Source organism: Blennius ocellaris (assembly GCF_963422515.1).
Source record: "Blennius ocellaris genome assembly, chromosome: 14".
Taxonomy (NCBI): Eukaryota; Metazoa; Chordata; class Actinopteri; order Blenniiformes; family Blenniidae; genus Blennius; species Blennius ocellaris.
The window spans coordinates 25,380,158-25,403,409 of NC_137663.1; the positions used below are offsets into that span (position 1 = coordinate 25,380,158).

A 23,252-nucleotide genomic window follows, 5' to 3' on the forward strand; every position below is an offset into this window, starting at 1 on the left:
ACTCTCTCAAAGTCTGAAGAGAAGTCATTGTTGCGGCAGGAGAATAGATTTTTTCCTCTGTGAGACGTGACAGCGGAGCCCACCAAGGTCCAGCCCCCCTCAAAAGGTGCTTCTTCTCCGGCTGTGTTGGGGGATCGCATCCAACGTTCAGATTCACACTGACACCTACTGGACACATTGGGGAACTGCAGGTTATTGGACGCACCTGCAATAGTTGGGAGTTCTTTTCTAAATGGACTGTAAACGTGTATTTTACAACGATCAATTTAATGATCAGAATCTGTGAGACTATGTAACTAAATATTTTGAACGAGACACGATGCCTTGGAATTTCTTATTAGTTGTGAATTCTGCAGAATGATGCCAGGAATAGTTTTAGGAATCATAATCAACCAATCACTGTCAAAGTTAGAATCTTTGAAGATAGAATGTAACGCTCATCCAGAAATGGCCAATTTTCCGTCTCTGACTTGTTAAAGTTGTTTCCCCTGCTCACAGCCTATTTAACATATTTCAGCAACTTTGACGAATGGATGAAACTATCTAAATGGTCATTTTAGACAATTTACTGTGAGAATAACTTGGATTTGAGGGGGGGGGATTAAATGTAATGCGTATGTGTTGTCGTGTTAAGTGACACCCCGGTGTGCTTTCAGTGGAACGATCTTCTGTTCCTGTTTCACAACTGATAAAGGTGTTTGGATGAATACAAAAAGAAATTGCTTGAATGTTCAAGTCGATTATGTCAAATAAACTTTTAATTTGGAAAATGCATTTCATGTTTGCATTAATGTATCCAGTTTCAAGATATGCCACAGCCATATCATACTACATGACTTTTCAGCAGGCATGGACTTCATGTGAGCATATAAGCACAAGTATTTCTCATATGTAGCCTATAAAATGTAAATTACGAGGTTGGATAAAACAAACATTGAATGCTGCAGACATATATTCCATAAAAGTGTTCAAAACATTGTATTTCAGGAGGCACGTGTTGCATGTGAGCAAGAAGGTCTTTCATCCAATGCAGCACCTGTGGTTTGTGCAGCTTTCATGGCATGTGTTTATAATAGAGACAGGGTAAATATTTCAGAATCACGCTATGGTGCTTGAAAAAACTATTCCGAACCATGTTGAACCGGAAACTTCCCACTAATGTTTCACAACTCAAAAAGGCTAATATTGGACCCTGACCATTTTCACATGTATTCTTTAAAACCCATAGCGAATGTCAGTTGATTGAAATAAGCACACCTTTTGTTTCTTTTGCATATATTGAAATCTATCTATCTATCTATCTATCTATCTATCTATCTATCTATCTATCTATCTATCTATCTATCTATGTCCATCCATCCCGCATTGCAGTTTGTCCGTGTGCAGTTGCCGTAGCTCATATTGGATGTGACGTCATTGGCAGGCGCGGGCACAAGCCAGGCCCTGTGAACGCATCTGGTCGAGCGGACATATCTGACACCAACACCGGTGCTGCTGACGACACGGAGACAATGGTGTCGCCAGATAGACTGTGAAGAGAAAGCTTTGACCGGAGCCTTTGCGGATTTATGGGCGTCGCCGAATGATGTCTTGGCTGAAAAATCCCGTGGGATGGAGAGGTTGATGATTTATCGGAGCTCGGTGGCGATGGATTTCAGCGGCATTCTGGTCGCTTGATGGTGGTGTTTGAAAATAACTGGTTTCCCTGTCAACTGGTGACCGACTTTCTTTTGCGTCTGTTGTTGCTGCAACTAGCGACTGAAGCAACTTTAAAGGAGAGTGGCGTTTGTTGGGCTCTACTGTATTGTCGTGTCTCACAGAGGAGCTATTTCATGTCCTGCAGCAACAATGACTTCACTTCAGGCTCTGAGAGACTTTATCAACGAGCGACTGACTGCTGCTGCTGGAGAAATATTCACCGTGTTTAAACAAACTATCGTCCAGTACAAGGAGGAGATTCGTCGTCAGCACAGACTGTTGGAAATCAGCGGCAACCTTCAAGTCAAGTTACACAGAACAGGTATTCAAAAGTCTGAATGAACACATGAATGTGACTCGTTGAAGAATCGTTAGATTTCTTTTGCAGCTCGCAGACAGAAATGATTCTGTAGCTGCAGTTCTTGTTCAAAGTGAAATAACAGATATTTTAAACCAACAGTAATAAATGAAACAGTGTTTGTGCTGTTTGCGAATAGAAGAAATGATTTATTGTCACTCAGTCTGAGCCAACATGCTTGTGGATTGTGCATCTTTTACACTATGTGTTTATAATGGAGACATTGTGGTAAACAGTTCAGAATAATGATGCGTTCAGGGTTTGCTGGGAAAAAACAGGCTGAACCACGTTAGAGTGGAAACTTCCTACTAATGTTTCAGAGCTCAGAGAAGCTCATGTTGCATCCAGATAGTTTTCTCATTTATTCTTTAAACCCCACAGCTACTGTCAGTCTATTGTATGTTATATTTTATATAAGTAGTCTTACCTGTCTCATCCATCCATCATGTCTTGTTTCCCTCCAGAGAGTCCACAGCAACACGTTGGTCACCAGAAGACGATCTCCAGCCTGGAGCAGGAGGAACATGAAGCTCCACACATTAAAGAGGAGGAGGATCTTGTTGAGGAGACTGTGACTGATGGTGGAAGAGACAATTCCCAGGACTCAGTGAGAGACTGGACCGTCCAGAGACTAACTGCTGCTGCTGGAGAAATATTCACCGTGTTTGAACCAACTATCGTCCAGTACGAGGAGGAGATCGGTCGTCAGCACAGACTGCTGGAAATCATCCTGAATCCTCAAATCAAGTTACACAGAACAGGTATGAGAAAGTCCGAATGAACCCATGAATGTGACTGATGGAGGAGCTCCATCCGTCTCACTGTTTGGTTTATCCTCCATGGGCAGAAGCAGGGATCGCAAAATGTCCCACATTTTCTACTTTAATAATAAATAAACCGTAATAATATCGGTATCGGTAGCTATCCAAATTCAGGTATCGGATTAGAAGTGTAGAAATGTGGATCGGTGCATCCCTAATCTAAAAGAAGGACGTCTCATCATCACGTCATCTGAGGTAGCATGGGAAACAGGAAACACAATGTTGTGCAAATTTGAGAGAAGATCGGTGAAAACACCTCCTAGAAAAAGGTTAAAAAGTGAATCCAGCGGCTAAAGTTGCACATCAAGCAACAATGTAATAATAACAAGTAACGTAACTGACCTTCTATCTTGTATTTTTTTTTTGTCCCTCCAGAGCTCCTGCAGCATCGTGACTGTCGGGAGGAGCAGCTCTTCAAACAGGAAACAAACTCCTGTCTTGAGCTGGAAGAAGCAGAACCTCCAGAGATCAAAGAGGAACCAGAAACTCCAGAGATCAAAGAGGAACCAGAACCTTCACGGATTGAGGAGCACCAGGAACTCGGCAGCAGCCAGGAGGGAGAGCAGCTTCTACTGAAGGTTGAAATTGATTCTTTTAGGGTTCCTTCTATTGAGGAGCAAAGTGACCTGAGTGAAGCAGAAGAAGAACCAGAGACCGAGCAGCTCCTCTCTCAAGAACCAGAGCCTCCAGAGATCAAAGAGGAAGAAGAAGAAGAACAACCAGGACTTCTACAGTTTACAAAGGACCAGGATGAACCACAACCATCAACTATGAATGCAGAGCTGAAAGAAATCGTATTTCATAGTGACGGTGTCGACAACGTTCCTGTGTCAGAGAAACAGGCTGAAGGTGAAGAACTTCTTTGTGGGGAAACTTCTTTCAGATTACACAATAATTTTTTTGGTCACATGAGAACTCACACGGGTGAGAAGCTGTATTATTGTGAAACGTGTGGGAAGAGTTATAGTCGTAAGGGTAATTTGTTGGTCCACATGAGAAGTCACACAGGTGAGAAGCCGTATCCTTGTGAATCGTGCGGAAAAAGTTTTAGAGGAAAACAGTATTTAGTGGACCACATGAGAAGTCACACAGGTGAGAAGCCATATTCTTGTGAAATATGTGGGAAAGGTTATTGTCGTAAGTGTGATTTGTTGGTCCACATGAGAATTCACACAGGTGAGAAGCCGTATTCCTGTCAAACATGTGGGAAAAGTTTTAGAGGAAAACGGTCTTTGGTGGATCACATGCGAACTCACACAGGTGAGAAGCCGTATTCTTGTGAATCATGTGGGAAAAGTTTCATCCAGCACAGTTATTTGTTGGTCCACACAAGAACTCACACGGGGGAGAAGCCACACTATTGTGAAACATGTGGGAAAACTTTCAATGATTATCGTTGTTTGGTGCGCCACATGAGAATTCACACAGGTGAGAAACCATATTCTTGTGAAACATGTGGAAAAAAATTTGGACTAAAGCAGAATTTGGTGGAACATATGAGAACTCACACGGGGGAGAAGCCGTATTCCTGTAAAACATGTGGGAGATGTTTCAGTGTACAACGTACTTTGTTGTCCCACATGAGAATTCACACAGGTGAGAAGCCGTATTCTTGTGAAACACCTGGCACAAGTTTCAACAAACGGAGTCACTTGTTGATCCACACAAGAATTCACACTGGTGAGAAGCCTTATTCTTGTGAAACATGTGAGAAAAGCTTCAACAAACTGAGTCATTTATTGGTCCACACAAGAACTCACACAGGTGAGAAGCCGTATTCTTGCGAATCGTGTGGAAAAACTTTCCGTCACCGTAGTACTGTTGTGAAACACATGAGAACTCACACGGGTGAGAGGCCATATTCTTGTCAAACGTGTGGGAAAAGTTTCGGACAACATGGTGATTTGGTGGTCCACACTAGAATTCACACAGGGGAGAAGCCGTTTTCTTGTAAAACTTGTGGGAAGCGTTTCAGTGTACGGCCTACTTTGTTGCGCCACATGAACGCTCACAACACGAATTCATGAAAGACTCTTATCGGAGATCTCATTCACGAAGTCCAGCTTGAGCCCCAAATCACAAGGAATCATGTTTAAAGGAAACGTTACTGATTTAAAAACTGTTGCTTCAGGGTGATTGTTACTGTTTTGTTACAATAAAGGAGAAGATTGACTTAAATGTGGTTTCCATTTGTATTCAAGTACGCAGTTTGACAAACTGTTAATGTCAATAAAGATTTTTTGAAAAAAACAAAACAAAGAACGCACTGATGACGCAATAAACGCGCGACTCCTGATGCCGCTCACCAGACCGGTAGTCGTCAGACGGAGTGTGGAAAAATAAACAACTTTTTACTGACCCTCAGTGGATTTATCGGCGTCTTCTAGTGGACAAAATCCCGTGGGATGGAGGAGTTGATATTTCGGAGCTCGGTGGCGGTGGATTTCAGCGACATGCTGATCGCTGGGGGTGGTGGTTTGGATTAAGTGGTTTCCCAGTTCACTGGTGACCGACTTTCTTTAGCGTGCGTCGTTTTTTGCGAGTAAAATCAGAAGCAACGTTTGAGGCTTTTTTTTTTTTGGAATCTTGTTGGACTCTACTATATTGTCGTGTCTCACCGAGGAGCTATTTCATGTCCTGCAGCAACAATGACTTCACTTCAGTCTCTGAGAGACTTTATCAACGAGCGACTGACTGCTGCTGCTGGAGAAATATTAACCGTGTTTAAACAATCCGTCGTCCAGTACAAGGAGGAGATTCGTCGTCAGCACAGACTGTTGGAAATCAGCGGAAACCTTCAAGTCAAGTTACACAGAACAGGTATTGAAAAGTCTGAATGAACACATGAATGTGACTCGTTGAAGAATCGTTAGATTTCTTTTGAAGCTCGCAGACAGAAATGATTCTGTAGCTGCAGTTCTTGTTCAAAGTGAAATAACATAGATTGTAAACCAACACTAATAAAGGAAACAGTGTTTGTGCTGTTTACAAATAGAAGAACTGATTTATTGTCACTCAGTCTGAGCCAACATGCTAACATGTCTGTGGATTGTGCATCTTTTACAGGATGTGTTTATAATGGACATTGTGGTAAACAGTTCAGAATAATGATGCGTTGAAGGGTTTGCTGGGAAAAAACAGACTGAACCACGTTAGAGTGGAAACTTCCTACTAATGTTTCAGAGCTCAGAGAAGCTCATGTTGCATCCAGATAGTTTTCTCATTTATTCTTTAAACCCCACAGCTACTGTCAGTTTATTGTATGTTATATTTTATATAAGTAGTCTTTCCTGTCTCATCCATCCATCATGTCTTGTTTCCCTCCAGAGAGTCCACAGCAACACGTTGGTCACCAGAAGACGATCTCCAGCCTGGAGCAGGAGGAACATGAAGCTCCACAAATTAAAGAGGAGGAGGATCTTGTTGAAGTGACTGTGACTGAAGGTGGAAGAGACAATTCCCAGGACTCAGTGAGAGACTGGACCGTCCAGAGACTAACTGCTGCTGCTGGAGAAATATTCACCGTGTTTGAACCAACTATCGTCCAGTACGAGGAGGAGATCGGTCGTCAGCACAGACTGCTGGAAATCATCCTTAATCCTCAAATCAAGTTACACAGAACAGGTATGAAAAAGTCAGAATGAACCCATGAATGTGACTGATGGATGAGCTCCATCCTTCTCTTATGTTTTTAGTATCTTTAATCACCTTTATTCAACTAAGGCTGTGACGGTAACAACTTTTGCTCTCTGCTGACAGCGTATGAGGAATGTGACATTTCTGGCATTTTCATGTATTATATGCCTACATTTGAGTCGTACTTTGTACACAAAACGTCACATACATATATCAGCTCAAAGCTTCCTGCATTAAATTCAACACTCCGTGTGAAAATAGTCCCAATCATTTGTGCTGCATTAGAACTGGAAACACTGCTGTTTGTGCTGCGTTGTGAAAGAATTTCCCCAGGGATTAATAAAGTGATCCTGAGGTTTTGAAGATATAAAAAGTTTATTATGAGATGATGGCGTCCAATTTGAACAAAAATAGTTTGAACTGCTTCCTTTTCTGACATTCTACTGACCTCGAGTTGCCTTTTGGGGAGAAAACATGTGAACATTCTTACATTTCATACTTTCCTGTAGAGAGGAGTTTATTACAGTCTCGTATAAAGTGAACAATAATGATAATGATATTAATATTAAAGCAAACAGCTCTGTATCGGAATGATATCGGTATCGATAGATATCCAAATATGATAGATCAGTGAAAATACCGCCTAGAAAATGTTAATCTACCAGCTGAAGGTGAACATCAAGCAATGATTTAATAACTAACCTTCCATCTTGTACTTTTTTGTCCCTCCAGAGCTTCTGCAGCATCGTGACTGTCGGGAGGAGCAGCTCTTCAAACAGGAAACAAACTCCTGTCCAGAACCAGAAGAACCAGAAACTCCAGAGATCAAAGAGGAACCAGATCCTTCATGGATTGAGGAGCACCAGGAACTTGGTAGCAGCCAGGAGGAAGAGCAGCTTCTACTGAAGGTTGAAATTGATTCTTTTAGGGTTCCTTCTATTGAGGAGCAAAGTGACCTGAGTGAAGCAGCAGAAGAACCAGACTCTGAGCAGCTCCTCTCTCAAGAACCAGAACCTCCAGAGATCAAAGAGGAAGAAGAAGAAGAAGAACAACCAGGACTTCTACAGTTTACAAAGGACCAGGATGAACCACAACCATCAACTATGAATGCAGAGCTGAAAGAAATCGTATTTCATGGTGACGGTGTGGACAACGTTCCTGTGTCAGAGAAACAGGCTGAAGGTGAAGAACTTCTTTGTGAGGAAACTTCTTTCAGATTACACAATAATTTGTTTGGTCACATGAGAACTCCCACGGGTGAGAAGCCGTATTCTTGTGAAATATGTTGGAAAGGGTTTAGTCAAAGGGGAGGTTTGTTGGTCCACATGAGAACTCACACGGGTGAGAAGCCGTATTCTTGTAAAACGTGTGGGAAACGTTTTGGTCATAGCAGCAGTTTGTTGGTCCACGTGAGAACTCACACAGGTGAGAAGCCGTATTCTTGTAAAACATGTGGGAAAAGTTTTAGAGGAAATCGGTCTTTGGTGGATCACATGCGAACTCACACAGGTGAGAAGCCGTATTCTTGTGAAACGTGTGGGAAAAGTTACACCCAACACAATTATTTGTTGGTCCACACAAGAACTCACACGGGTGAGAAGCCGTATTATTGTAAAACATGTGGGAAAACCTTCAGCGATCATAGTTGTTTGGTGCGCCACATGAGAATTCACACAGGTGAGAAACCATATGCTTGTGAAACATGTGGGAAAAGTTTTGGACTAAAACACAATTTGGTGGATCACATCAGAACTCACACAGGTGAGAAGCCGTATTCTTGTGAATCATGTGGAAAATGTTTCAGTGTACAACGTAGTCTGTTGTCCCACATGAGAACTCACACAGGTGAGAAGCCGTATTCTTGTGAATCGTGTGGAAAATGTTTCGGTCAACGTAATTCGTTGCTGCACCACATGAAAGCTCACAAAGAGATGAAGACATGAAAGACTCTATAGGAGATCTCATTCAGGAAGTCCAGCTTGAGCCCCAAATCACAAGAATCATGTTTAAAGGAAACGTTCCTGATTTAAACACTGTTGAAACGGTTGCTTCAGGATACTTGTTACTGTTTTGTTACAATAAATGAGATGATTGACATAAATGTGGTTTCCATTTGTATTGAAGTACGCAGAGTTTGACAAACGGTCAAGGTTTGAATTGAAATCGAAGGAAAAAGGGCGACCTGGTGAATAAATAACAAACAGAATAGGCTGCACAAAAAGTTTGTTTTACAACATTCACATAACATTCATAGTTGGGATGTGGGTTTTAGATTATTTAACGTTGTTAAAGGCAGATTATTGCATTGATAACTTAACATGAGGTTTCAATCTTGAGTACCCAGGGAAAAATATTAAAATATTAACATGCCCATGATAAATCATTGCATAAATAGTTAAAAGCATATTAAGAAGGGATCAAAATACATATTCTTTTGTTTGTTAAAAATGTATTTGTAGAAGTTTATTTGAACGCTAAATATATTTCATTATGTATATTTTGTAAAACAAATGTTAAATCTGAGTTTGTGTGGAGGGACGTCTGCGGTCCGCCTGCAGCTTGCTGATTGGACAATGGAGATCCTGAGGTGAGCAGGAGTGAGGTGCAGTTCAGCAGGTGTGTGTTTTTCACAAGCCTGAGAAAGAGACCAGGCAGCAAGAAGATGGTGTGTTAAACACAGTTTCAGGGAGTTCTGCATCGAAGTGCATGAACGGCTCCTGTTGAGGGATTGTTGACCAAGCAACCTGCGTAAAAACACCTGGACTGAAGCTTCAGTCAAAAGCTTCACAGTGAATGAACATGATTATCATTCTTTGAGCTAAATGGCATTATAAAAATAACACTTTTCTCTATCTTAGAAAATTAGAGAATTCATGAAAACCGTCGGACAATAACCATTTAAGCCGTTAAGACTTTAGATTTATCTGCTCGTTTTAATTTTTTTTTTTTTTTAATGTAATACTCTGGTTTTGTCTGTGTGTGTTAATTATCTCCTGACGGTTGCTCTGCAGTATTGTTTTGTGCTCTGCTGTACTGTTATTGTCAATAAAGGCTTTTTGAAAACGCAAAGGACGACGCACTGATGACGCATTAAGGGTGCGACGACCGGTGCTGCTGATGAGAGGGATGGACTGGAGTTGCCAGTCCAAGTGTGAAAAATAAACTTTCTACTGAGCTTCGGTGGATTTATGGGCGTCGCCGGATGCGTCCTTGTCGTCTTCACCAGTTCACCGACTTTTTTCTAGCGTCCGTCGTTTTTGCGATAAACAACAGAAGCAGCTTTGGAGGCTGTTTGGATCTTGTTGGGCTCTACTGTATTGTCGTGTCTCACAGAGGAGCTATTTCATGTCCTGCAGCAACAATGACTTCACTTCAGGCTCTGAGAGACTTTATCAACGAGCGACTGACTGCTGCTGCTGGAGAAATATTCACCGTGTTTAAACAAACCATCGTCCAGTACAAGGAGGAGATTCGTCGTCAGCACAGACTGCTAGAAATCAGCGGAAACCTTCAAGTCAAGTTACACAGAACAGGTATTGAAAAGTCTGAATGAACACATGAATGTGACTCGTTGAAGAATCGTTAGATTTCTTTCGAAGCTCGCAGACGGAAATGATTCTGTAGTCGCAGTTCTTGTCAAAGTTCTTCTCAAAGTGAAATAACAGATTTTAAACCTACAATAATAAAGGAAACAGTGTTTGTGCTGTTTACAAATAGAAGAAATTATTTATTGTCACTCAGTCTGAGCCAACATGCTAACATGACTGTGAATTGTGCAGCTTTTACAGGATGTGTTTATAATGGAGACATTGTGGTAAACAGTTCAGAATAATGATGCGTTCAGGGTTTGCTGGGAAAAAACACTCTGAACCACGTTAGAGTGGAAACTTCCTACTAATGTTTCAGAGCTCAGAGAAGCTCATGTTGCATCCAGACAGTTTTCTCATTTATTCTTTAAACCCCACAGCTACTGTCAGTCTATTGTATGTTATATTTTATATAAGTAGTCTTACCTGTCTCATCCATCCATCATGTCTTGTTTCCCTCCAGAGAGTCCACAGCAACACGTTGGTCACCAGAAGACGATCTCCAGCCTGGAGCAGGAGGAACATGAAGCTCCACACATTAAAGAGGAGGAGGATCTTGTTGAGGAGAGTGTGACTGATGGTGGAAGAGACAATTCCCAGGACTCAGCGAGAGACTGGACCGTCCAGAGACTAACTGCTGCTGCTGGAGAAATATTCACCGTGTTTGAACCAACTATCGTCCAGTTCGAGGAGGAGATCGGTCGTCAGCACAGACTGCTGGAAATCATCCTGAATCCTCAAATCAAGTTACACAGAACAGGTATGAAAAAGTCCGAATGAACCCATGAATGTGACTGGTGGAGGAGCTCCATCCTTCTCTTATGTTTTTAGTATCTTTAATCACCTTTATTCAACTAAGGCTGTGACGGAAACAACATTTGCTGGACAATATTATTGTCAAAATACAGTTTGAGACCAGATCAACCACAAATATACTAATATATCTGAAACACACAGGTCCTTCAGTGAGTTGCAGACCTCCACCAGTGCACGGCTGAGAAGTCTGACAGAGGATCATTTAAATAGCAACTGTGTGTGAGGAATGTGCCATTCTTTGGCATTTTCATGTATTTTTTGCCTACTTTTCAATCACACTTTGATGTACACAAAACCTCACGTACACAAGCTCAAAGCTGCCTGCAGCTTTCATTTTTTTTAACTTTAGAACTTTATTGTTCCACTGCTGGAAAATCAAGAAACAACATTACTATTCGGGGTGTAACGGGACACAGATATGAAAAGTTTATTATGAGATGATGATGTCACACAGACGCCCACATTGTTCAAATTGAACAAAAATAGTTTGAACTGCTTCCTTTTCTGACCTTATCTTGTACTTTTCTGTCCCTCCAGAGCTTCTGCAGCATCGTGACTGTCGGGAGGAGCAGCTCTTCAAATGGGAAACAAACTGCTGTCCAGAACCAGAAGAACCAGAACCTCTCGAGATCAAAGAGGAACCAGAACCTCCAGAGATCAAAGAGGAAGAAGAAGAAGAACAACCAGGACTTCTACAGTTTACAAAGGACCAGGATGAACCACAACCATCAACTATGAATGTAGAGCTGAAAGAAATCGTATTTCATAGTGACGGTGTGGACAACGTTCCTGCGTCAGAGAAACAGGCTGAAGGTGAAGAACTTCTTTGTGGGGAAAGTTCTTTCAGATTACACAATAATTTGTTTGGTCACATGAGAACTCACACGGGTGAGAAGCTGTATTATTGTGAAACGTGTGGGAAGAGTTATAGTCGTAAGGGTAATTTGTTGGTCCACATGAGAAGTCACACAGGTGAGAAGCCGTATCCTTGTGAAACTTGTGGGAAAAGTTTTTGTCGTAAGGATAATTTGTTGATCCACATGCGAACTCACACAGGTGAGAAACCGTATTCTTGTCAATCGTGTGGGAAAGGTTTCAGTGATAATTGTTGTTTGGTGCGCCACATGAGAATTCACACGGGTGAGAAACCATATTGTTGTCAATCGTGTGGACAATGTTTTTCCCTCAAACAAAGTTTGGTGGAACACATCAGAATTCACACGGGTGAGAAGCCGTATTCTTGTAAAACATGTGGGAAACACTTCAGTCTGCAACGTACTTTGTTGTTCCACATGAGAACTCACACGGGTGAGAAGCCGCATTCTTGTCAAACGTGTGGGAAATGTTTCAGAAACAAACACAATTTGGTGGACCATATCAGAACTCACACGGGGGAGAAGCCGTATTCTTGCAAAACATGTGGGAAATGTTTCAGCGTGCGGTCGACTTTGTTGTCCCACATGGGAACTCACACGGGTGAGAAGCCACATTCTTGTGAATCGTGCGGAAAAAGTTTCGGTCAACGGAGATCGTTGCTGCGCCACATGAAATCTCACAAAGAGGTGAAGTCGTGAAGGATCTCGTTCAGGAAGTCCGGCTTGGGGCCGAAATCACAAGGAATCATCCAGTTTGAAAACATTACTGAGATGATTTAGGACTTTTTTTTTTATTACTGTTTTTAAATAATTAAATGTGGTTTCCATTTGTGTGGAACAACACAGAGGTTGACACACGGTCCCCTGGTTGCACAAGGAGTCTTGCAGCAGCAGACTTATTCTATTTGTCACTTAACTGCTTTTTCACGTGTTTTGAAAAATGTTGCGTTTGTCGTGTGTGGGCAGATATGAACTTTGAAGAAATGGAAATAAAATTTTGATATGAATTTAACAATGAATGAGTCATGATTAAATTTTTCACTCTGTTTATAACAAATACATTTTGCTTACATGTAGCACAGGCCTGCTAAAATACGCTTTCGGCCATTTCACCTCAGAAAACCTCTTCTGCGTTCCACGTAGCTTTGTAACTTTGTTTACACGGTGATGGCAAAAACCTGCAGCCATTAATAATGTGAAACGTCGCCGCAGCCAATCACAATGTGTGACGTCGTCGGAAGACGCTGGCACAAGCCCCGGCCTGAACAAATCTGGTTCCTACACCGGTGTTGGTATCAGCTCTGTCCGGGGCGAGCCTACTGATGACGTCACACACAACTATTCAATACGGGATGGATGGACGGATATCGACAGATAACTGTTATTTTTATATTCGATATAGTAATTCATTTTTCGTTGTATTGATCTGATTCACAGTCTTATTATCAGATTCTTACTATATCTGGTGTTTATTTACCTGGTGATGTAATTATTGTCTGTTGTTGGACTGTTTATATATTTGCACTATCTGCTCTATGCTATCTTTAATTACCAACCTCGGGGAAAAATACAGTCCTTCCCTGATTGATTGATTGAAAAAGAAAACAAATCATGAAAAGAGTTCAACATCCCTGCAGTTGTGTTATTGCCCCAATGATGTGGTTTAGTGTTGACATTTCTTGGTTTCAATTCATTTGTGTGACAGGCGGTGGTGTGAGCATCTCGTGTTCATGTCTAAGGTGTGGGCACCCCGGAAACCGTGGAACATGTCATGGAGCATTGTCAGAGATATGAAACAGCAAGACAAAGGTGGATTAGGAAGTTGGGAAATAATAACTAACCTTCTAATACCTTCTAATGTATATAAGATACCTCTATTCTTACCTAGCTGTTTGCACATTTCTTGTCTTTCTTACTCATGAGTGTCTTTAAGAGCAGAATGTAACAAGTACATTTCTCCATTGTGAGATCAATAAAGGTTTATCTTATCTTATCTTATCTTAATATCATATGTATACTTCAGCGGCACTCAGGGAGTAAAGGACATCCGTTTGGGTTTGGGTTTCTTTGGGAAAGCACGTTAATGGGGAGGATTTTTTTATTTATTAAAAAAAAATAAAAAATTCCTATAGTTTTTGGATTAGTCATTTTGAGCCTCAGCAGGTAGGTGGCGGTAATGCACTAATTCGTTGTATTCCAACCGCTTTATGAAAGAAGAAGAAGAAGAAGAAGAAGAAGAAGAAGCAGAAGAAGAAGCAGAAGAAGAAGAAGAAGAAGAAGCAGAAGAAGAAGCAGAAGAAGAAGAAGACGAAGAAGAAGAAGAAGTAGTCGGACTTAAGCCCCGCCCCCCGGACAGATCTGGTTCCGACACCGATGCTGAAGACGAGAGGGAGGGAACGGAGTCCTCAGACCGGGTGTAAACAAACGTCGACTGAGCCTCGGTGGATTGATGTCCGTCGCCGAATGAGTCCCTTTTGTCTTCCGGCTGAAAAATCCCGTGGGATGGAGGAGTTGATGAGTTCAGCGGCGGCGTGTTTCAGCGACATGCTGGTCGGCGACGGCGGTGTTACGGATTAAATGGTTCCCCCGCTAACTGGTGACAACTGACAAGCTGTTTCGGAGGCCATTCGGACTCTTCTGTATTGTCGCGTCTCACAGAGGAACTATTTCATGTCCTGCAGCAACAATGACTTCACTTCAGGCTCTGAGAGACTTTATCAACGAGCGACTAACTGCTGCCGCCGGAGAAATATTAACAGTATTCGAACAAGCTATTGTACAGTACGAGGAGGAGATTGACCGTCAGCACAGACTTCTGGAAATCAGCGGCAAACCTCATCTGAAGTTCCACCGAACAGGTTTGGAAAAGTCTGAATGAACACATGAAATGTGACTCGCTGAAGAATCGTTAGATTTCTTTTGAAGCCCGCAGACAGAAATGAGTCTGAAGCTATCACACAACTTTTTGTTCAATGTGAAATAACAGGAAGAGGAAACACTGTTTCTGCTGTTTGTAAACAGAATAAGTGATTTATTGACAGTCTGAGTCAACATCATGACATGCCCGTGGTTTGTGCAGCTTTCATGGCATGTGTTTATAATAAATATTTCAGAATCATGAAGTGTTGCTGGGGGAAAAAAAACAACCTATTTTAATCCATGGAAACCCCAAAGCTAATGTCAGTTTATTGAAGCAGGCAGACTTTTTGTTTCTGAATATTTACATAGCAAAAGTAGCATTTCCTGTCTCATCCAGCCATCATTTAAAAAAAATTCACATCCATCAAATCAATGAGTTTTGTCTTGTTTCCCTCCAGAGAGTCCACAGCAACACGTTGGTCACCAGAAGACGATCTTCAGCCTGGAGCAGGAGGAACATGAAGCTCCACATGTTAAAGAGGAGGAGGATCTTGTTGAGGAGACTGTGACTGATGGTGGAAGAGACAATTCCCAGGACTCAGCGAGAGACTGGACCGTCCAGAGACTAACTGATGCTGCTGGAGAAATATTCACCGTGTTTGAACCAACTATCGTCCAGTACGAGGAGGAGATCGGTCGTCAGCACAGACTGCTGGAAATCATCTGGAAACCTCAAATCAAGTTACACAGAACAGGTATGAAAAAGTCAGAATGAACCCATGAATGTGACTGGTGGAGGAACTCCAGCCATCTCTTATGTTTTTAGTATCTTTAATCACCTTTATTCAACTAAGACTGTTTAACTTGACTGTAAATAGTCACCAGAACTTTAACAATGTACATTCACTGTGTAAAATGTATGTTAAAACCTAAATATCTTTCACAGCATATCTGCTAAGATTGTAAACAATGTTACTGTTTATGAAAGCTGAAAACAGTTAAGTTGTCATGTTGGTTTTTGTAATGAAATCATACACAGGTGTTCAAAGAGCAATACACTATGAACATGACATAAGGGATTTATATTTAGTGTAATTAACATTAAAGAATCTCTAAATCAGTCGCTCTTGCTCTATTGTGTGCCTGCGGGCGCCGTTGCTGACAGATTACATCACATAGTGATCACCTTGTTTGTTTTTTTTAAGTCTGAAGTCAACCAACAGCATCCTGACATAAGTGTCATAAGGTGTGGCCTTTCCTGGTTCTGTAGGGTTTCCTGTCGCTGTGGCACTCTGCTGCTGCCTTGCATGTGGATCTGGTAGGGCTGGAGGTGGGGGGGTGGTAGGCTTGGGTGGTTGCTGGTTCTATATCTACTTTTTTCCACATGGATTGCCCAATACAGTTGTGGTCACCAACGTTTTTTGAAGAGGAGTTTCCTGTGAACATTTAAAAGCAAAACACCTCATCATCACTTAATCTCAGGTAGCATGGCGAAGAGGAAACACAATGTTGTGTAAATATGAGAGAAGATCAGTGAAAATACCACCTGGAAAATGTTAATCTACCAGCTGTTCAGCAGATGAAAGTGAACGTCAAGCAATGATTTAATGACAAGGAATGTAACTAACCTTCTAACTTATGTTTTTGTCCCTCCAGAGCTCCTGCAGCATCGTGACTGTCGGGAGGAGCAGCTCTTCAAACACGAAACAAACTCCTGTCGAGAACTGGAAGAAGTAGAACCCTCAGAGATCAAAGAGGAACCAGAACCTCCAGAGATCAAAGAGGAACCAGAACCTTCACAGATTGAGGAGCGCCAAGAACTCGGCAGCAGCCAGGAGGGAGAGCAGCTTCTACTGAAGGTTGAAAGTGATTCTTTTAGGGTTCCTTCTATTGAGAAGCAAAGTGAAATGATCTGTAAAAAACGGAAATTTTGTCGGAAGAGGATAATTTGTGAAATCTGTGGTAAAAGTTTCAACGGACAGAACAATTTCTTGATCCACATGCGAGCTCACACAGGCGAGAAGCCGTATTCTTGTGAGACATGTGGGAAAAGATTCAGTCAACAGAGTCACGTGTTGGTTCACATGAGAACTCACACAGGTGAGAAGCCACATTCATGTGAAACATGTGGGAAAAGGTTCAATCAACACTGTCATATGTTGGTCCACATGAGAACCCACACAGGTGAGAAGCCGTATTCCTGTGAAACATGTGGAAAAAGTTTCAATGTAAAACACAGTCTGTCGGGCCATATGAGAACTCACACAGGTGAGAAGCCATATTCTTGTAAAACATGTGGGAAAAGGTTCAATCAGCAGAGTAATATGTTTGTCCACATGAGGACTCACACAGGTGAGAAGCCGCATTCTTGTGAAACATGTGGGAAAAGTTTCATAATAAAAAACAGTTTGTTGAGCCATATGAGAACTCACACAGGTGAGAAGCCATATTCTTGTAAAACATGTGGGAGAAGCTTCAGTCAACAGAGTCATATGTTGGTCCATACGAGAACTCACACAGGTGAGAAGCCATATTCATGTAAAACATGTGGGAACAGGTTCAATCAACGGAATCATATGTTGATCCATATGGTAACTCACACAGGTGAGAAGCCGCATTCTTGTGAAACATGTGGCAAAAGTTATACTCTTCATCCTTCATTGCTGCGCCACATGAAATCTCACAAAGAGAAGAAGTCATGAAGGATCTCGTTCAGGAAGTCCGGCTTGGGGCCAAAATCACAAGGAATCATCCAGTTTGGAAACATTACTGAGATGATTTAGGACATTTTGTTACTGTTTTTAAATAATTAAATGTGGTTTCCATTTGTGTGGAACAACAGAGGTTGACAAACGGTCCCCAGACTTATTGTATTTCTCACTCAACTGCTTTTTCACGCGTTTTGAAGGATGTTACGTTAATTGTGTATGGGCAGCTATGAACTTTGAAGAAATGGAAATTAAATTTTGATATGAATCCAAAGGGTTTTGTCATTAATTTAACATGAATGAGTCATGATTTAATTTTTCACACTGTTTACGCAATGTAGGAACAAATACATTTTGCTTAAATGTAGCACAGGCCTGCTAAAATACGCTTTTGGCCATTTCACATTAGATTTTCACAAAGCTAGCTTTAGATTCGTAACTTTGTTTACACTGTGACGGCAGAAATTTGCAAAATTAATTCTTTGGCATGTCTCAGAAACACTTGTACAGTTCTTGAAATTGCTTGGAAAGTCAAAATGAAAACCACGAAAATTAAGAAACAAATCTTTATGAACACAAGAAACCAATCAGAGATTACAAAAGTACGAACATTCATTAGCGAACAAAGTCAAGTTGCTACACAAAAAAAAAAAAAAATCCAAAGTGATTCTCAGGGGCCAAACTTGATCTGAATTACCAGCGCGCTCAGTCAGTGCTGGAGTCGTGTGGGTACGTCTGCACGTACATCTCGACCAGCGAATCCAGGTCGAGCCCGACGTCGTGGTTCAAGTTTAACACCGCGAGGCTCTTCGATTTGAATTTGTCCGGCGTGCTCTCCATGTACATCTTGTAGCGCTTGTACGCCATGTCGGCGCTCTCCTGCAGGGGCAGGGTCGGCACGATGCTGATCAGCCGCAGGACGGCCAGCATGTTGGGGAAGAACTTGACGTCCGCCGCCTGCAGCGTCTCCTGGACGCTGCCGGGAAACGTCTCGTCTTTGCCCTTCTTGCTCCACTTCACCCACCAGCAGTGCATTTCGGCGGAGAGGGTCCCCGCGTTGGGGATGTCGCTGTTGAACACCTGAATGCAGGCCTCTTCGGGCTCCGTGGATTTGCGCTCTTCGATGGCGGCGGGGACCAGCGACAGACACCTCAGGGTCATCAGGTGGTCGTCGCCGAAGAGCCGCGTCGCCTCGTCCAGGACGTGGCTCACCAGCGGAACGGACAGACGCTCCTTGTAGAAGTCTTCCGGCCGCAGGGTTCGGGCTTCCACCGGATGCTTCCTGGAGAACGAGCGGGGAATTTTGACGGGGATCTCCATGGCGGCGGCGAGGTTCACCGCCTCGTCGTTCCAGAACTCGTGATAGACGTCGATGTTGTCGGACACCTCCTTCAGGGACTGCACCACGGCTTTCACGCCGACTGCGGCCAAGTGAACATCAGCGGCGCTTCCTTGGAGGTTGTTGCCAAACGCTCGGGTGAGAGTCAGAACGTGTTTCAGCACGACCAACGCCATGATGAACTCGAAATCCGTCAGGCTTTTGGAGATCTCCAGGGCGCTGTGGGTGACCTGATCCGTCCACCTCATGTCCTCGTTGTCGTGCACGCTGTCCACGCAGAGCAGCAGTGCCTCGATGAGCTCCGACGCCACCTCGAACACATCCTGCCGCCTGGTCCAGTTGCTTCTGCAGATCTCCCTCAGCTCACGGACCTTGTCCTCTTTGTCCGGGTAGAAGATGGAGATGGCGTCCTCGAAGTCCGCCTGCAGCAGAGGTGTCTGACTGAAGAAGGACTCGATCTTCTTCAAGGTGGCCATCACCAGCTGAACGCCTGGGAAAGACATACCGGCTGCCAGCGTCACGTTCAGGGCCTGAGTAGATCTCAGCGAGATCACCGCCCTCGGATATTTCTCGGTCACCTTGGCGGCGAAGGCTTTGATTTTTTGGAAATGTGTCCCGGACAAGGCGTGGGCTTGACCGCGACACTGCCCCATATCCAAACCCCATCCTTCCACTTCTGACAGCAGGTGCCCGGCCAGGTCGTCCACGCCTGCCTGGAGGCCCAGGAAGCCGAGGAACCGCTCGCGCTGGCAGTTGGACTGGTCTACGTACCGGAGAAGGACGGGGAGGTGCCACTCCCCAGAGACCTTCACGGGGTCGTCGGTCAGCAGTGAGAAGAAGCCGCTCTGTTTGACTTCCTCCACCAGCTTGCCGCGGATGCTTTTCTCACAGGTTTCGATCAAGCGCTGGAGCTGATCCGAGGAGTGGCTCTCCTCGTCCTCTTCATACCTCTTCTTCAGGGCCTCGTCTCCACCGTTCACTCGATACTCCAGCAAAGCCTGAAAGTTGCTTGACCCCAGGGCGCCAGTCTTGCCATCAGTTGGACAAGTCGGAGGAATGTTTTGTTCTCCCAACAGCAGAACCGCTTCAAACAAACACTTGATGTACCGTTTGTACTCGTCATCCTCGGACGCTTCTCCCACTTCTTTCTTAGCCGGCATTTCTTCAGACTTTTTGACTTCTGAAAAAAAAAAGGGGGGGGGGGGAAACTTGAAAAGTCACACTTCTCTCTTAGTGAAAAGCAAGAAACACATATTGGGATTTGAGCTTACTTTTCCTCGCATTAGTCAGTGTTTCTTTGTCCTTGGCCTACAAAACAAACATGAAACTTGTTAGGGTGCTTGCAGAAGAGATTCTCAGTGATAATCACATTAAAACATCACATCCTGCTCAGAACACTTAATGAAGACAATGAAATGTACATTAGTTGAGCAACGAAAGTGCTAGATTCATAAGATTCATGTGACGTCTAAAACACAAAACAACAGGACACGAGCAAGACTGATTTCAGAAAACCTGAAAGTACAGATCCAAACAATGTTAAAAACGCAGTATTGAGTATTATGATTGAGTATTATGATATTAGGACTGTAGATGAGGTTCTCATTACCAAAACGATAGTATAGATTACTAGTCGATAGTTAAATGTTTGTTTCCTTATTGAGACTTGCTTGTTAGACCCAGTTGACACAATTTTACAAAACAATTTTCAGGTGAAAACAAAAATAACTTCTGTTGTGTTTTGTGTCCAGTTACATGACAATAGTGCTCCGAGCCACTAAAAACAGCTCCCTGGGTGTCTGTGCACTCGCCATTGTTAATGTTCATAGCTGTACACAGTCAAGGTATTTCAATGTACGGATGGTCTAAAGATTTCACTTTAGATTCAGTGAAGAAAACAATTCAATTCTTAATGTGTGTGATCTCACCCACCGTATCTTTGCTGCGCTTCACCTGCCCATTATGAGACTGGTTTGGACCATCAAAGATAGTTGGCACGGCATCGTCTTTCAGTTCTGGGTTCGGACAGTCCTGGAACCAAAGCATAATCATCACACACGTAGGAAACTCCCGTCACCACATCTTCACAAATGCTTCACCAATCCTACAACGTGGTTAACGTCACTCACGGTATTCATTGATGTGGCTTCAAAATGTTTCCCACAGAGTCTGTAGTAACTGTACAGCTGCTCTGGACATTTGTCCACCAGGTCCGGCCTCTGGCAGCTTTCAGCCCACTGTTTGGATCTGAAACAAGAAACCCGGTGAAAATTCTGCCGAGTCAACCTTAATGTCAGCTGTGAGGTTAAGACATGGTTCCATTTGCAGTCGACACAAAGCAGTGAGTTACTCACAGCTCTCAAACAAGATCAATAACAGAAAAGCTGGAAACAAATCACACAGACTGTCAATCACACAGCTTCCAGCTGAAATAACCAATCAGTTCACTAACCTGCCATCATTTCATGGTTCAAATACTGCAGTCTATTTGCCTCTTACACTGTCGTATTTTTTAAATAAATGGATATTACCTGTCCAGATTGTTTTTAATGTAAGTTGTATGTTACAAATTCCCATGTGGGGATGAATACAATAGAATAGAATACTTTATTTGTAATTATATGTGCAATATAATGAAATTGTAGGTGCTTCTCCCATTTGGGTAAAGAATGCAAAAGTACACCTAAAATCAATAGCACATGTCAAATAATCTAAAATGACTCATAATATAAAAATATAAATGGAAAGTTTAAAGTGTAAAAAGGTAAATCATTAAACACAGAGACTCTTTAAAGCACATGTAGAATTGCACTAAGATTAAAAACACTAATGACCGTCAGCTATTAATTAATGATCTGATGGTGTGTTTTAAAGTGTTTTATATTGAATGTAATACTTGATTCTCTTGCGTATTAATAGGGAATGTGGAAAGATGAATGGTGCACTGAGATGTGATCAGTTGTATAATAATGTCACTTTTGGGGAGAAAACAGTTCACACTTAAAATAAGCGTGAAAACATTAGAACGTCAGTTGGAAACAAAGTCGCTTGTGACTTTTCTATTCAATAAAGTTTACAGTTAGAGCTTTTACCACACCAAGAGTGTTAGACCGTGTCATTAATTCGATGTAGACATTTAATATCTTGACTAAAGAGGACAGAACCAGCCTTAATGAGTCGGTTTAACACTTTTTTGATACTGGGTTTGGTTTCAGCTCCCAGCTTAGCTTTCCTGTTACCATTAGCATCGGAGCTAATCCAACTTACCTTGTCGGATCTCGCGGGAACCGAAAGAGCGGCTGCGGGTCAGACTTCCTGCTGGAGCAGCCCGCTGCAGCGCACTGATTCTGCATCCCAACTTTAAATCTATAACCAACGTTTTGTCCCGAAATTCAGTTTCTCCGGGGTGGCTACAACACTTGCTAAAGATAGCGACGCAAGACAACAAACTGACTTCCGGTTTTGGATTTCAGAATATGAGAAGTTGTCAGTTGTCTGAAAATTAGGCTTCACACATTTCTTTTATTTATGTACTAAATCGCATTTACATGGTTGGTTAATGTCTAACAAATGTTGTATTGATTCCATACCAACTTGTTGTGAATAATTCTAGTTTTTCGTAAAAAAATGTTTAAATGTTTTTGGGTATGTTCTTTTACTGTGATAGCAACTTTGGCACATCCTAAAACTACGTCATGACGTAACGCCATTGGCTCGCACGCTCACGCGCCTTTCCCGCCATCCTTTGCGATCCTTTTCAAAGTGGAAATGAGGGAAACATGTTGCCGCATGTACCAGGCATGCTGGGACGTTTGACAGGAGATGATATTTTAACCTTTTGTGTGTAGTTCGTATTTTTGTTATTCAGCCAGTGTTCATGATTCTGCTGTATTTTTTTGTAATTCAAACAATTGTACCTTAAAATACTAAGAAATGTGTTTACTTTATCTCAATTACAAGCAACTTAAACAGCATGGTTAATATTTGGTATGTTGATATGATATGTTTAAGTGTCACATTGTTTGATCACATCTATCATATATTATTTGATTTTATTGTTCAAGAATTCCCCCCAGAGATTAATAAAGTATATCTGATTCAGTTTCAAATTCAGGACCACTTTGTAAAGCATGGTAGTGTGGGATTTGTATGTTCTCCCTATGTGTGCATGGGAAACTTAACAGTCCAGAAACATGCAAGTGAGCTATGCGTGCATACAGGATGAAGCCGTATAGAAGCTGCATTAATGGATTGTATTAATAAATTGGCACTGTATGATCAGAGTCAGATCCTCATAACATCACTGCTGCTTTCACACCACCTCTACTATTACTGCAAACGTTTAATAATGATTCTTTTCTAATGGGGCATAATGTTCACAAGCATAAGTCACTGATTTTGTCAGAACAATATAATGCCACTATGTCCTGGGATTCAATAGAAAATCGTAGAAAACTAACAGACTTTCGTTCATTTTCATTCTGTACTCTATATTTGCATTGTTACATTTCATAGTGTTTATGTCCTCTCGTGGTCACAGTGCGTAACTACAACC

General features: G+C 42.3%; 2 protein-coding genes across 2 annotated transcripts; one reads left to right on the plus strand and one right to left on the minus strand.

Annotated features, from left to right (window-relative positions):
- Positions 1–1,848: 1,848 nt before the first annotated feature.
- On the plus strand, positions 1,849–8,456 carry LOC308139592 (uncharacterized protein; the record flags this gene model as incomplete). Its single annotated transcript, XM_080509054.1, has 3 exons — positions 1,849–2,001; positions 6,369–6,501; positions 7,246–8,456. The coding sequence occupies 3 exons, from the start codon at positions 1,849–1,851 to the stop codon at positions 8,454–8,456; spliced, it is 1,497 nt and encodes a 498-aa protein (XP_080365180.1).
- A 9,584-nt stretch (positions 8,457–18,040) lies between these two features.
- thap12a (THAP domain containing 12a) lies at positions 18,041–22,080 on the minus strand. The gene is made up of 5 exons (XM_080509055.1): positions 21,965–22,080; positions 20,827–20,944; positions 20,630–20,728; positions 19,969–20,005; positions 18,041–19,877 (listed from the first exon to the last, which is right to left on the minus strand). The coding sequence occupies exons 1-5, from the start codon at positions 22,048–22,050 to the stop codon at positions 18,064–18,066; spliced, it is 2,154 nt and encodes a 717-aa protein (XP_080365181.1). The 5' UTR covers positions 22,051–22,080; the 3' UTR covers positions 18,041–18,063.
- Between the last annotated feature and the right edge of the window lie 1,172 nt (positions 22,081–23,252).

Excerpts from the sequence above, each read along its gene's own strand:
- thap12a (XM_080509055.1), bottom strand. The coding sequence starts at position 22,050 with ATGCAGAATCAGTGCGCTGCAGCGGGCTGCTCCAGCAGGAAGTCTGAC. Across the intron at positions 20,945-21,964 it reads TTCCCGCGAGATCCGACAAG|ATCCAAACAGTGGGCTGAAA; the intron begins GTAAGTTGGATT and ends TTCTTGTTTCAG. Across the intron at positions 20,729-20,826 it reads AAGCCACATCAATGAATACC|GACTGTCCGAACCCAGAACT; the intron begins GTGAGTGACGTT and ends CTTTGGTTCCAG.